The sequence below is a fragment of the Embiotoca jacksoni genome, unplaced genomic scaffold, assembly GCF_022577435.1.
Source record: "Embiotoca jacksoni isolate LCO1_2020_lvr unplaced genomic scaffold, fEmbJac1.0.p SCAF_11, whole genome shotgun sequence".
In the NCBI taxonomy this organism is placed as follows: Eukaryota; Metazoa; Chordata; class Actinopteri; family Embiotocidae; genus Embiotoca; species Embiotoca jacksoni.
The window spans coordinates 10,070,059-10,084,920 of record NW_027185241.1 but is presented as its reverse complement, the minus strand read 5'-3'; the positions used below and the strand labels follow the sequence as shown (position 1 = coordinate 10,084,920).

Here is a 14,862-nt window from a genome sequence, read left to right as displayed (position 1 = left end):
TAAAGTGTATAAAATCTAAAATCTAAAAATCTAAAATTTAATTACAGCCACTTTAAAAGCCTGTGGTACATAGCCGGTTACAATAGATAGGTTGATCTGATCTAATATGGAAGTATTAATTAAAGGGAAGACTTCCTTAAAAAGTTTAGTTGGGATGGGATCTAACAGACAGCTAGAGGATCCAGATGAAGAAATAATTCAAGTTAACTCAGAGAGCTCAACAGGAGAGAAATTTTCCAAGTATACATCTGGTCCTATAGTTGCTTTCAGGGCTGCTGTGCTTAACATCACATCATGACGGTGGCAGGAAGAGTCTGCCCGATTCTTTCCCTAATAGTGAGAATTGTATTGGTGAAGAAGTTGATGAAGTCGTTACTGCTGAGAGCTGAAGGGAGAGAGGGCTCAACAGAGCTGTGACTCTTTGTCAGCCTGGCTACAGTGCTGAAAAGAAACCTGGGGTTGTTCTTGTTGTCCTCTATTAATGATGAATAATATAAAGTTCTGGCCTTACGAAGAGCTTTCTTATATAATTTTAGACTATCCTTCCAGGCCAGGTGGAATTCTTCTAAATTAGTGGAACTCCATTTCCTTTCCAGCTTTCTACTCGCTGCCTAGCAGAGCGTAGTTCTGAGTTGTACCATGGAGACAACCTCCTCTGGTTCATGACTCTCTTCTTCAGAGGGGCGACATCATCTAGAGTTGTGTGCAGAGAGGCTGCAGTGTTTTCTACCAGATGATCCGCTTGTGTGGGACTAAGATCAATGTAGATGCCTTCCACCGCTTTAACACACGGCATCGAAGAGGATAAGCATGTAACTGCTTCCTTAAACTTGGCCACGGCATTATCTGTCAGACATCTACTGTAGTGGGATTTATTCCCACATGCTGTGTAGTCCATTATTGTAACTTCAAATGTTCATAAGAAGTGGTCCGACAAAACAGGGTTTTGAGGAAATACAATTAAATTTTCAGTTTCAATGCCATATGACAGAACCAGATCGAGGGTGTGGTTACCACGGTGATAGGGTTTATTTACATTCTGAGAAAAAACAATGGAATCTAATAATGAGCTGAAAGTACAACTGAGGCTGTTGTTGTCCATGTCAACATGAATGTTAAAGTCTCCCACTATCATCACTTTATCTGAACTCAGCACTAAATCAGATAAAAAGTCAGAGAATTCAGTTAGAAACTCTGAATAAGGACCAGGTGGGCGATAAACAACAACAAATATAATGGGTTTCTGTGCTTTCCAATTTGGGTGTGAGAGACAAAGAGTCAGACTCTCAAATGAATTATAACTAAATTTCGGTCTCGGATTAATTGATAAACTTGAGTGGAAGATTGCTGCCACTCCTCCTCCTCGGCCTGAATCTCTAGCAGTATGATAATTAATATGACTGGGAGGAGTTGCTTCATTAATACTAACATATTCTTCCTGTTGCAGCCAGGTCTCTGTGAGACAGAATAAATCAATCTGATGATCAGTTATCAAGTCATTTACTAAGAGATTTAGACGAGAGAGATCTGATATTTAATAGTCCGCTTTTAATTGTCAAATTTTTTTTGATCCATTAATTTGGTAGGAAACAATTTTTATTACATTTTTATTGACACATCTTTTGTTGAGTTTTTTTTTTTTTTTTTTAAATATAGGTGGTCTGGGTACAGACACAACCTCTATAGGATGTTGAACGTTTTGGGTGAGTGACAGCTCTAAAGAAGCTGCAGAGGAGCGTGTAAGACTGCAACTCTGCATCCTGGCCTCAACCCTGGGATGTCATGTTTTAGGGCTGTTAAGAGACACGGCCATATTTCTAGAAAGAAGAGTTGCACCCTTCAAAGTAGGATGGATGCCGTCTCTCCGGATCAGACCAGGTTTTCCCCAGAAACTATTCCAATTGTCAATGAAGCCTACATTGTTGGCAGGACACTACCTCGACAACCAGCAGTGAAGTGAAGACGTACGGCTAAACATATCATCACTGGTCACTGAAATGTTTCGAAAATGCAATAAAGAAAAGAAAAGCAAATAAGCACAATTCACAAATTGCTAATGGAATTAATAATAGGAATATATTAACCTACCTCTTTTGTAGCTGCTTAATATTGAGTTTCATTTTTCTCATGATATCAAAATACTATTATATGATAGGGATAGTGGGAGTGACAGGAGGAGTCAAAGCTAAACAATGCACACAAAATACCTCTAAAAAAAAAACCACATTACTGGCCTTTACTAGCTACTACAGAAATAAGAGGCCATACAGGACTGTAATGCTCACAGTGATCTGTCAAATGGCAACATCAACATAACTTCAGTAGAAAAGCCAACATGAAGATCTGACTCCTCACTGTCAACAGCTTGACAGTAACATCAGCAACACTGCCAGTTTTACTATAAACTAAGATTAGCAGAATATTTGGCAGCCACAAATTCACCACTCTTGCAATAATTTTTTGTGGCACATGCAATATTTTTTCTGCTTCTTTGCAGCAGTTTAACCCTTTCCATCCTGGATGTCCCTGTACCAGGACCAGGCCATCTGTTACAAATCGCTACCTGGTAGCGATTCGAAGGTGCCCAGAAGCCTGCCACTGTGACATAAAGGATGTAGCATTTATTGCATTAGATTTGATAGTTATGTGTTTTTAGAAAAGGTTACGTAACAATTGTGTTCACGGACTCAGTGTTAAAATACTGTTATTTAAACTCTAACATCCAGAGGTGTGTTAAAGTTAATTTACGTATTTGATAAGGTTGGAGTAAAAATGGCAAAAAAATTTTTGCTGGAGCAGATATAGTATACAGTATTTCAAAATTCTCCCATGTGCCTCTTATCCATAAAGACATTTTATGGATGTTTTTTCTGGTGAAGTCAACTCCAAATAGTGTAATATTTTAACAATGGAAATAATAGTAAAGCAAGAACCGCAGCAGTAGTAATGATTATCATCGTGTTTTGACTTTTAGTAAGGTTGGCCACTTGGGCTGAAAAATAAATATTTCAAATGATCATATATGTATACATTAAAATTAAACTTAGAGGTTATGAAGGTATTTTTGAGTCTTTATTATGCAAGCAAAAAAACCTGAGAATAAATTATTTGCATTGGAAACAAATTTGCTCTTACAGTTTTGTTGGTTTTGGTCACAGAATTGAGACTTTTGCTTATGAAACTAGACTTTTGCGCTGCGGATTTAAAACATGCTGTGGTTGTGGGCCATGTGTTAATGTAAATATGAGGACATTTCAAATGTGTTGAAGACCATGAAAGCCACAGAATCGTCAAATGTGATAACTAGTGAACATGTTCCACCCATCTACCTTTGCAAGTTTGTTGCCTGATTCCCTGCTCCTGACCCTGTTTAAAAGTGTAGTTTCATAAGCAAAATTAGAACAAATCTAAATCTAAACAATATTAGATTGGAATGATTCACCCTGGAAAATTATTTGCAGCTTGTGAAAATCCAAACAAATAATTTGATATATGTCTACATTTGGTACCTCAGTTTTGTCATTTACAGACAGTTGCCTTTGCCAACAAAACCTACATTTGTGTTGCAAGTGTTACACAAATTTAACCACAAGCTAATGTAATACTGATTTTGAAATTGCTGACCCATTCTTTTATCCAGGAAATGAAATTTTGCAATACCTTTTAATTCTACAATGGTGCAGCCTGAATGCCCTGCTGCAAGTTAAAGAGGCGCCAACAACAAGACAGCATTAAAAAACATTCCTCTATCACAGCACTGACAGTAAGTTCCACCACATTACAAGCACTGTAGATACAATGAAAAGGTAATTCATTTTGATAGATCAGTTGGCATACAGAAAAACAATATAAATCAAACAATATTACATTGAAATGATTCACCCTGGAAAATTATTTACAGCTTGTCAAAATCCAAACAAATAATTTGATATATGTTTACATTTGGGTCAATTTGTTTTGCAATTTACAGTTCCAGTATTTGTTTCTTCATGTCATGGACATGCTTGTACCTCTGTGAGCTGACTTTTCTTTTCTATTATTGGACTCTTCTGATTTTGTGAAAGTCTGAGAGTGTGTCTCATCATCCTGGAAGGCAGTCTCCAATACATTCAGAATGGATTTGCGGACTTTATCCTTGAAATCTTTTCCCATGAACACATACAGAAGTGGGTTCAGGCAGCTGTTAAGAAAGGCCAGGCTTGTGGCGATAGGAACACCAACAACAATGACAATTTCTAGTGACTCGTGATTTTCCACTGTGAAATACACCAACTCAATTATTTTCATGATATAAAAAGGAGCCCAGCACAGGAAAAAAGTGGTGATAATGGCAGCGATGATCTTAAAGGTGCGACTCGACTGGCTGGCCAGGGTGCGGTTTCTTCTGAGACGATGGATTATGACAGCATAACAGGAAACAATGACAGTGAAGGGGACAACAAATCCCAGGAGGAAGCGGGTGATGGTCATGGCCTGATGTCGAAACTTTCGCAGCTGAATCACAGATGGTGTTACAAAGTCATCAGAAAAAGCAAAGTTGTCAAAGCAGATGATGATGTCTGTACCGGGTATTTGCAAAGTTGTCCTGAAGATGATGTTTGGGACACAGAGAATCAAAGCCAGTACCCAAACACCCAGACTCACGCAGGACGCCTTGCGTACGTTTCGGTGGTTCTGAGCCCAGACGGGCCACACCACAGACACATATCTGTCCACACTGATCACCACCAGAATGTAGACGCTGGCAAAAATGTTCAGAAAGCTAGTGGCAGTGTTCAGCTTGCACATAAACTTGCCAAAAGGCCAGTGGAAACCCGTAGCTATGTATGTCACACTCAGGGGGAGGAAAGCTGTGAAGAGGAAGTCGGCCACAGCAAGGTTGAGGAACCAAACTGTGTTAACGGTTTTCTTCATCTTGAACCCAGTCACCCAGATAACCACTCCATTACCGAGAACACCGAGGACAAAGGCCAGGCAGTAAACAATGAGAGACATGTTGTTGAGAGACTGTGCCAGTTTTGCACGTTCATCAAAATTCTCAGAGCCGCTTCCATCAAGTGCATCAGTTGTATTGGTGAGAGACACAGAGGTTGCAGTCATGTTCGTCATTATCTTGAGAGCTGCGGTGGCAACATGAAGAAATAATATTAATGAATTTACAAGTCATCCTCGATTTTGTTGCTGATTCTGTATCTTATTAATACACTGGAAGATTACCAATCACTTTTACACAAATACTTATTGTCCAGTGGCGCTCAAATGTGATGAAGACCATGAAAGCCACAGAACAGTCAGATGTGATAACTAGTGAACATTTTCCACCCATCTACCTTTGCAAGTTTGTTGCCTGATTCCCTGCTCCTGACCCTGTTTAAAAGTGTAGTTTCATAAGCAAAATTAGAACAAATCTAAATCTAAACAATATTAGATTGGAATGATTCACCCTGGAAAATTATTTGCAGCTTGTGAAAATCCAAACAAATAATTTGATATATGTCTACATTTGGTACCTCAGTTTTGTCATTTACAGACAGTTGCCTTTGCCAACAAAACCTACATTTGTGTTGCAAGTGTTACACAAATTTAACCACAAGCTAATGTAATACTGATTTTGAAATTGCTGACCCATTCTTTTATCCAGGAAATGAAATTTTGCAATACCTTTTAATTCTACAATGGTGCAGCCTGAATGCCCTGCTGCAAGTTAAAGAGGCGCCAACAACAAGACAGCATTAAAAAACATTCCTCTATCACAGCACTGACAGTAAGTTCCACCACATTACAAGCACTGTAGATACAATGAAAAGGTAATTCATTTTGATAGATCAGTTGGCATACAGAAAAACAATATAAATCAAACAATATTACATTGAAATGATTCACCCTGGAAAATTATTTACAGCTTGTCAAAATCCAAACAAATAATTTGATATATGTTTACATTTGGGTCAATTTGTTTTGCAATTTACAGTTCCAGTATTTGTTTCTTCATGTCATGGACATGCTTGTACCTCTGTGAGCTGACTTTTCTTTTCTATTATTGGACTCTTCTGATTTTGTGAAAGTCTGAGAGTGTGTCTCATCATCCTGGAAGGCAGTCTCCAATACATTCAGAATGGATTTGCGGACTTTATCCTTGAAATCTTTTCCCATGAACACATACAGAAGTGGGTTCAGGCAGCTGTTAAGAAAGGCCAGGCTTGTGGCGATAGGAACACCAACAACAATGACAATTTCTAGTGACTCGTGATTTTCCACTGTGAAATACACCAACTCAATTATTTTCATGATATAAAAAGGAGCCCAGCACAGGAAAAAAGTGATGATAATGGCAGCGATGATCTTAAAGGTGCGACTCGACTGGCTGGCCAGGGTGCGGTTTCTTCTGAGACGATGGATTATGACAGCATAACAGGAAACAATGACAGTGAAGGGGACAACAAATCCCAGGAGGAAGCGGGTGATGGTCATGGCCTGATGTCGAAACTTTCGCAGCTGAATCACAGATGGTGTTACAAAGTCATCAGAAAAAGCAAAGTTGTCAAAGCAGATGATGATGTCTGTACCGGGTATTTGCAAAGTTGTCCTGAAGATGATGTTTGGGACACAGAGAATCAAAGCCAGTACCCAAACACCCAGACTCACGCAGGACGCCTTGCGTACGTTTCGGTGGTTCTGAGCCCAGACGGGCCACACCACAGACACATATCTGTCCACACTGATCACCACCAGAATGTAGACGCTGGCAAAAATGTTCAGAAAACTCGTGGCAGTGTTCAGCTTGCACATAAACTTGCCAAATGGCCAGTGGAAACCCGTAGCTATGTATGTCACACTCAGGGGGAGGAAAGCTGTGAATAGGAAGTCGGCCACAGCAAGGTTGAGGAACCAAACTGTGTTAACGGTTTTCTTCATCTTGAACCCAGTCACCCAGATAACCACTCCATTACCGAGAACACCGAGGACAAAGGCCAGGCAGTAAACAATGAGAGACATGTTGTTGAGAGACTGTGCCAGTTTTGCACGTTCATCAAAATTCTCAGAGCCGCTTCCATCAAGTGCATCAGTTGTATTGGTGAGAGACACAGAGGTTGCAGTCATGTTCGTCATTATCTTGAGAGCTGCGGTGGCAACATGAAGAAATAATATTAATGAATTTACAAGTCATCCTCGATTTTGTTGCTGATTCTGTATCTTATTAATACACTGGAAGATTACCAATCACTTTTACACAAATACTTATTGTCCAGTGGCGCTCAAATGTGATGAAGACCATGAAAGCCACAGAACAGTCAGATGTGATAACTAGTGAACATTTTCCACCCATCTACCTTTGCAAGTTTGTTGCCTGATTCCCTGCTCCTGACCCTGTTTTTCTCACCTACAGTTGAGTCTGCTCTGGCTCTGTGTTTCAACCTCATGGGTTCCTTCCTGCTCCTTGTGCTCTCAGCGAGCCCCACCACTGTCTGCCCTCACCCCACCACTCTCTGCCCTCGCCCCACCACTCTCTGCCCTCGCCCCGCCACTCTCTGCCCTCGCCCCACCACTGTCTGCCCTCACCCCGCCACTCTCTGCCCTCGCCCCGCCACTCTCTGCCCTCGCCCCACCACTCTCTGCCCTCGCCCCACCACTCTCTGCCCTCGCCCCACCACTGTCTGCCCTCACCCCGCCACTCTCTGCCCTCGCCCCGCCACTCTCTGCCCTCGCCCCACCACTCTCTGCCCTCGCCCCACCACTCTCTGCCCTCGCCCCACCACTCTCTGCCCTCGCCCCACCACTCTCTGCCCTCGCCCCACCACTCTCTGCCCTCGCCCCGCCACTCTCTGCCCTCGCCCCACCAGCTCATCTCTCAGCCTGCTCGCCTCTCTCAGTCATCGCCCTGTCAACTCCACTCTCTCCATACCTTTCTCATCCACCACCATCAGGTCCATCAATCTCCCACCATCTCTCATTCATTCCACTTACTATTGTGTAAATACATTTTACTTTAACTAGGGATGGGCATTTCTAGCAAAACTACTATTCGAAATGTACTTGGAACTGAACTGTTAATATTTTTTACAAGTCAACCTCAACTCTAAGAAGTACCTTTCTCTGTGAAATAAAAGAGTTTAGCTTTTTAAATTAATTCTAATCAATAGCTTTATTATTTTATTTAAATCGAGAGTAGAAATTGTTATGAGTTTACAACAAAAATCAATTGATTTCATGTCCATAAAATAGTAACGTTAACGTACCTTCCTCAAAGATCTCTGTACGGTGGCGTAATCTGCAGCAGAATATTCTGTGAACAAACTCCAGCGGGTTAATATAGACGTGTCTGTAAGTGTGATGTCACTGCCTACGTAAGGGCGGATCCACAGTCAACCTAGAAAAAAAGTCATAAAAAAATTCCATTGATGTTCTTTTTTAATCTTTAACTGCTCTACAGAAACAATAATATCTTAAGTGAAAGATGAGGTGCACAATGCTACATAGCCATTGTGGCTGCACATATAACTTTGTCAGCATTGTCGCTTTGTGTTGACATAATAAATCAACATCTGGACATATCACATCTTTTAACGTCCCCTCTCTTCACCTTGCACCCTATTACAACGAAGTCACTGCAGCATCTGTCAGTAATTGGAGGTAGCCAAAACAGCTTCATAGAATATCAGGCTAATCCTTACTTGAATCTGCACACATTAAATATGCAGCCTCTGTGAAACCAACACTGCAACCAAAAGGCAACTGAAATAAAAATGTAAATATGTTATTTTTGGGTGTGGGTGGGGAGCTACAGTATGGTTCTTCCTTTCTGCATTCTGTCTTTGTTCGCTTATGTAAATTTTCTCTGAAATTACAAAAGATATATTGTGCCATCGTAGTTGGCCAATTTCTATTCAACGAGTCATCTCAAAACGACTCCACAAACAGTGATTTGAAAGATAATACCACCAAGTAAGACATATATTATTCAGTGTAATGTCTCGGTATTCCTAATGTCTGACTTTTAATTTTGCTTTGACCACATGGAATATAGAGCAGACACATCAGATTTTGACCAACCAATCTTCCTCAACTACCAGCACAACAACATTTACACTGCAGAGCTTACTTCTAAGGTGGATTGTTTTGATATCACTGGGGCTATTAACCAACTGAATTGACGTCTTCACTTCGGCCTTGACTGAATTATTTCCATAATAGCATCAAAACATGTGCAGATGTTTAAAATTAGTTTAGTTTAAAATGTTATGTCTATCTAACATATACATAACACACAAATAGGCAATTGCTGGTTAGGACTAAACAAATATATCTTATTTCAATGCAACTTTCCAAACTCCCACACTAAGTAAACACATTTAACATAAAAGGAAGCTAAAGTTTCGCAGTAAATGGTCTTATGCGGTGCTTGCTCACTACTACAGTCTGCTTAACTGTATAGTTGGGAGTGCTGCACAGTGTGCTAACCAAGAGTTATTTCAGCAACTGTTCCCTCGTCCGTCAGGCAGTCCTCTTTGGGTTTTGGTGGGAATATCTTTGTTGTAGCTGCATTTCCATGTTTTAGAAAAAAGTTAAATAAAATGTAGGATATCAGTGGGACACAGGACCAAGAATAAAAATGTCATGCAGTCCCACATAAAGTGGGACACCCGGTCACCCTCGCCACCGTCCTGTTGGGTTTTGGTAGATAAAATTTGTCCTGACTGCCATTCCTCTGTCTGTCAGACCACAGCAAGACCCTCAGCAGTCACCAGGGATGCTTTGGGATGCTTTGGGACGCTTTGGCATGCCTTTCCCACGCCTGCCTTCACCTGGGAACTCTGCCAGAATCCTCTTGGTGGATTTCATTTCTGCATTCAGTACAGCCCGATGGCACCAGAAGGTCAGGAAACTGTACCAGCTCATGATCATCCTTCCACTTCTCATCTAGCAGGTCTAGGTTTTCCTTAGAGTTAGAGCACATGCTGTCAAAATATGGTACTAACATCATCAGCCAGCATCACCAATCTCTCAGTCCATTTCTCTACACCCACTGCACTAATGGTGGTATCAGCCCATCCTACACTGACACTGCAATACTTGCACTGCTTAATGACAAGTTACTGCCTACCAACACCCCATCTCCACCTACAGCTGAAGTTTATAAAAAACAAAAGAACAGACATTGGTAGCCAGCCAAACTCTAGTTGGTCATAGCTACATCTACTGAGAAACAGTTAACCAGGTTGAAAGCTTCAGGTATTTTGAACTCACCATTGATAGGAAACTTTCCCCAGACACCGGCAGTATCCACAAATGGTGCCAGCAAGGAACTCCTGCCATGTGTGCCATGGTGCCTGAGTTCATGAGAATGAGAGAAATATATGTCTTACTTGTCAGCCTTTAAATGTCCAAACAAATTTGTTGTTTGTGTATGCTACAAATCAATTAGTGTGCAGCAGTATTTGGTTCTTCTGTTTTTTTGTTTGTTATTTTATCTGTGAAGCATCTGATATGTAAAACAGCTCCTTCTGGTGGTCATAGTGTTGCGGGACGTTGCGGAGCGAGGTGTAAATTGTGAAAAATCCAAAAGAAATGCAAAAAACAAAAAATAAACCACTAGATCTTGCTTCCAAAAATAGTTTTTTTTCTCAGTTTAAGTTGTTTATCCTGATATTAGACTGAATATTTTTGTTTGTTGTTGACTGTTAATCAGATAAAAAAAAAAAAGATAAAACTGGCAGTTGGAAGATTTGACACCCCCCCCCCCCCCCCCCCACAAAAAAAAAAGAGAAAATGAGCAGATTATTTGACATTTAAGATAATCTTATGTTTCAGTTCTGATATAAACAGAGTACAGAAGGTGTGTGTGGAAATTACATTGATATTATCAGATTATGGCACAGCATGCATGTGCTCAAAATGGCCAGAGTCTGATTTCTTTTAAAATGATGGAAATGAAAGCATAACAGGAGACAATGACAGTGATGGACACAACAAATCCCATGGTGAAGCAGGTGATGGTCATGGCCTGATGAGGGTAATGCAAATTTAATTAAAAAAAAAGTTGTTGACGCAGTTGATGATTTCTTCATGGTGGAATGATGGCCTGATGGCCCTGAATAGACAGGATGGGACACCGAGAATGAAAACACACGAGGCCTTGAATACATTGCTGCGGTTGTGGGCCATGTATAAATGTAATTATGAGGACATTTCAAATGTGGTGAAGACCATGAAAGCCACAGAACCGTCAGATGTGATAACTAGTGAACATGTTCTACCTTTGCAAAGTTGTTGCCTGATTCTCTGCTCCTGACCCTGTTTAAAAGTCTAGTTTCATAAACAAAATTCTCAATTCTGTGACCAAAACTAACAAAACTGTAAGAGCAAATTTGTTTGCAATGCAAATAATTTATTCTCAGTTTATATTTTTACTTGCAAACTTGATTTTTGATTGCAGTGCGAGAAATTTGCTCTCAAAACAGTTTTCTTTTGGTTTCTAAAATAAACAGAGAGAACAGTGGGAAGTGTGAATTCATTACATTTATTCATGGCACAGCATGCATGTCCTCAGAGTGGGGATCACAGACATAAGAACCCCCCAACACCGGCAAGAGACAAAACAAATATTGGTTATCAGGTTAGGTCATTAGGGTTTCATTAGGGCAGCAATAGACTGTCCTTATGCTGAATAACAACAAGATAAACATCGCAGGCAGATTTATTTCATGAAAATTAATAAACAGACTAAATTACTTCATGCTAAATAAAGCGGAAATGCCAACTTGACTTTTACCTAAGATAGTCATTGTCGAACTGTAATCAGTTTTGTCATTTACGGACAGTTGCCTTTGCCAACAAAACCTACATTTGTGTTGCAAGTGTTACACAAATTTAACCACAAGCTAATGTAATACTGATTTTGAAATTGCTGCCCTGTTCTTTTGTCTGGGAAATGACATTTTACAATCCCTTTTGTTCTACAATGGTGCAGCCTGAATACCCTGCTGCAAGTTAAAGAGGTGCCAACAACAAGACAGCATTAAAAAACATTCCTCTATCACAGCACTGACAGTAAGTTCCACCACATTACAAGCACTGTAGATACAATGAAAAGGTAATTCATTTTGATAGATCAGTTGGCATACAGAAAAACAATATAAATCAAACAATATTACATTGAAATGATTCACCCTGGAAAATTATTTACAGCTTGTCAAAATCATTACATTACATTACATTTCATTTAGCTGACGCTTTTATCCAAAGCGACTTACAATAAGTGCATTTCAACCATGAGGGTACAAATTCAGAACAACAACAATCAAGAAAGTACAATTTTCTTCAAGAAAGCCAAACTTCAAAGTGCTATAAATAAGTGCTATTTTAAGTGCTCCTAAAGTGCTAAAAATCAAAACAAATAATCCAAACAAATAATTTGATATATATGTTTACATTTGGGTAAATTTTTTTGCAATTTACAGTTCCAGTATTTGTTTCTTCATGTCATGGACATGCTTGTACCTCTGTGAGCTGACTTTTCTTTTCTATTATTGGACTCTTCTGATTTTGTGAAAGTGTGAGAGTGTGTCTCATCTTCCTGGAAGGCAGTCTCCAATACATTCAGAATGGATTTGCGGACTTTATCCTTGAAATCTTTTCCCATGAACACATAGAGCAGAGGGTTCAGGCAGCTGTTGAGAAAGGCCAGGCTTGTGGCGATAGGCACTCCGATAGTGGTGATATGATCTAATGTTTCACTTGTATAATTAGACATGTTGTTCACCAACTCAATTAGGCTCATGATGTGAAAAGGAGCCCAGCACAGGAAAAAAGTGATGATAATGGCAGCGATGATCTTAAAGGTGCGACTCGACTGGCTGGCCAGGGTGCGGTTTCTTCTGAGACGATGGATTATGACAGCATAACAGGAAACAATGACAGTGAAGGGGACAACAAATCCCAGGAGGAAGCAGGTGATGGTCGTGGCCTGATTACGAAACTCTCGCAGCTGAATCACAGACAATGATGGTGTTTTAGCATCGACAGAAAAAGCACTGCTGTCAAAGCAGATGATGATGTCTGTATTGTTTATTTGCAAAGTGTCCCTGAAGATGACGTTTGGGACACAAAGAATCAAAGCCAGTACCCAAACACCCAGACTCACGCAGGACGCCTTGCGTACGTTTCGGTGGTTCTGAGCCCAGACGGGCCACACCACAGACACATATCTGTCCACACTGATCACCACCAGAATGTAGACACTGGCAAAAATGTTCAGAAAGCTCATGTTGGTGTTGAGCTTGCACATAAACTTGCCAAAAGGCCAGTGGAAACCCGTAGCTATGTATGTCACACTCAGGGGGAGGAAAGCTGTGAATAGGAAGTCGGCCACAGCAAGGTTGAGGAACCAAACTGTGCTAACGGTTTTCTTCATCTTGAACCCAGTCACCCAGATAACCACTCCATTACCGAGAACACCGAGGACAAAGGCCAGGCAGTAAACAATGAGAGACATGTTGTTGAGAGACTGTCTCAGTTTTGCATGTTTATCAAAATTCTCAGAGCCGCTTCCATCAAGTGCATCAGTTGTATTGGTGAGAGACACAGAGGTTGCAGTCATGTTCGTCATTATCTTGAGAGCTGCGGTGGCAACATGAAGAAATAATATTAATGAATTTACAAGTCATCCTCGATTTTGTTGCTGATTCTGTCTCTTATTAATACACTGGAAGATTACCAATCACTTTTACACAAATACTTATTGTCCAGTGGCGCTCAAATGTGATGAAGACCATGAAAGCCACAGAACAGTCAGATGTGATAACTAGTGAACATTTTCCACCCATCTACCTTTGCAAGTTTGTTGCCTGATTCCCTGCTCCTGACCCTGTTTTTCTCACCTACAGTTGAGTCTGCTCTGGCTCTGTGTTTCAACCTCATGGGTTCCTTCCTGCTCCTTGTGCTCTCAGCGAGCCCCACCACTGTCTGCCCTCACCCCACCACTCTCTGCCCTCGCCCCGCCACTCTCTGCCCTCGCCCCGCCACTCTCTGCCCTCGCCCCGCCACTCTCTGCCCTCGCCCCGCCACTCTCTGCCCTCGCCCCGCCACTCTCTGCCCTCGCCCCGCCACTCTCTGCCCTCGCCCCACCACTCTCTGCCCTCGCCCCACCACTCTCTGCCCTCGCCCCACCACTCTCTGCCCTCGCCCCACCACTCTCTGCCCTCGCCCCACCACTCTCTGCCCTCGCCCCACCAGCTCATCTCTCAGCCTGCTCGCCTCTCCATACCTTTCTCATCCACCACCATCAGGTCCATCAATCTCCCACCATCTCTCATTCATTCCACTTACTATTGTGTAAATACATTTTACTTTAACTAGGGATGGGCATTTCTAGCAAAACTACTATTCGAAATGTACTCAGGACTGAACTGTTAATATTTTTTACAAGTCAACCTCAACTCTAAGAAGTACCTTTCTCTGTGAAATAAAAGAGTTTAGCTTTTTAAATTAATTCCAATCAATAGCTTTATTATTTTATTCAAATCAAGAGTATAAATTGTTATGAGTTTACAACAAAAATCAGATGATTTCATGTCCATAAAATAGTAACGTTAACGTACCTTCCTCAAAGATCTCTGTACGGTGGCGTAATCTGCAGCAGGATATTCTGTGATCAAACTCCAGCAGGTTAATAAAGACTTGTCTGTAAGTGTGATGTCACTGCCTACGTCAAGGCGGATCCACAGTCAACCCAGAAAAAAAGTCAAAAAAATTCCATTGATGTTCTTTTTTAATCTTTAACTGCTCTACAGAAACAATAATATCTTAAGTGAAAGATGAGGTGCACAATGCTACATAGTCATTGTGGCTGCACATATAACTTTG

At 40.9% G+C, this 14,862-nt stretch overlaps 3 protein-coding genes across 3 annotated transcripts; all 3 read right to left on the bottom strand.

Moving 5' to 3' along the window:
- Nucleotides 1-3,646: 3,646 nt before the first annotated feature.
- Nucleotides 3,647-5,109, bottom strand: LOC138194376 (chemerin-like receptor 1). The gene has a single exon (XM_069143065.1). It carries the CDS (start codon nucleotides 5,107-5,109, stop codon nucleotides 3,988-3,990), a length of 1,122 nt encoding a protein of 373 aa, XP_068999166.1. The 3' UTR covers nucleotides 3,647-3,987.
- Nucleotides 5,110-5,975: 866 nt separating this feature from the next.
- On the bottom strand, nucleotides 5,976-8,264 carry LOC138194377 (chemerin-like receptor 1). Its single transcript, XM_069143066.1, has 2 exons — nucleotides 8,238-8,264; nucleotides 5,976-7,121 (listed from the first exon to the last, which is right to left on the bottom strand). The coding sequence occupies exon 2, from the start codon at nucleotides 7,108-7,110 to the stop codon at nucleotides 5,989-5,991; it is 1,122 nt and encodes a 373-aa protein (XP_068999167.1). The 5' UTR covers nucleotides 7,111-7,121; nucleotides 8,238-8,264; the 3' UTR covers nucleotides 5,976-5,988.
- A 4,211-nt stretch (nucleotides 8,265-12,475) lies between these two features.
- Nucleotides 12,476-14,624, bottom strand: LOC138191682 (chemerin-like receptor 1). The gene is made up of 2 exons (XM_069138612.1): nucleotides 14,598-14,624; nucleotides 12,476-13,617 (listed from the first exon to the last, which is right to left on the bottom strand). The coding sequence occupies exon 2, from the start codon at nucleotides 13,604-13,606 to the stop codon at nucleotides 12,476-12,478; it is 1,131 nt and encodes a 376-aa protein (XP_068994713.1). The 5' UTR covers nucleotides 13,607-13,617; nucleotides 14,598-14,624.
- Nucleotides 14,625-14,862: the final 238 nt, after the last annotated feature.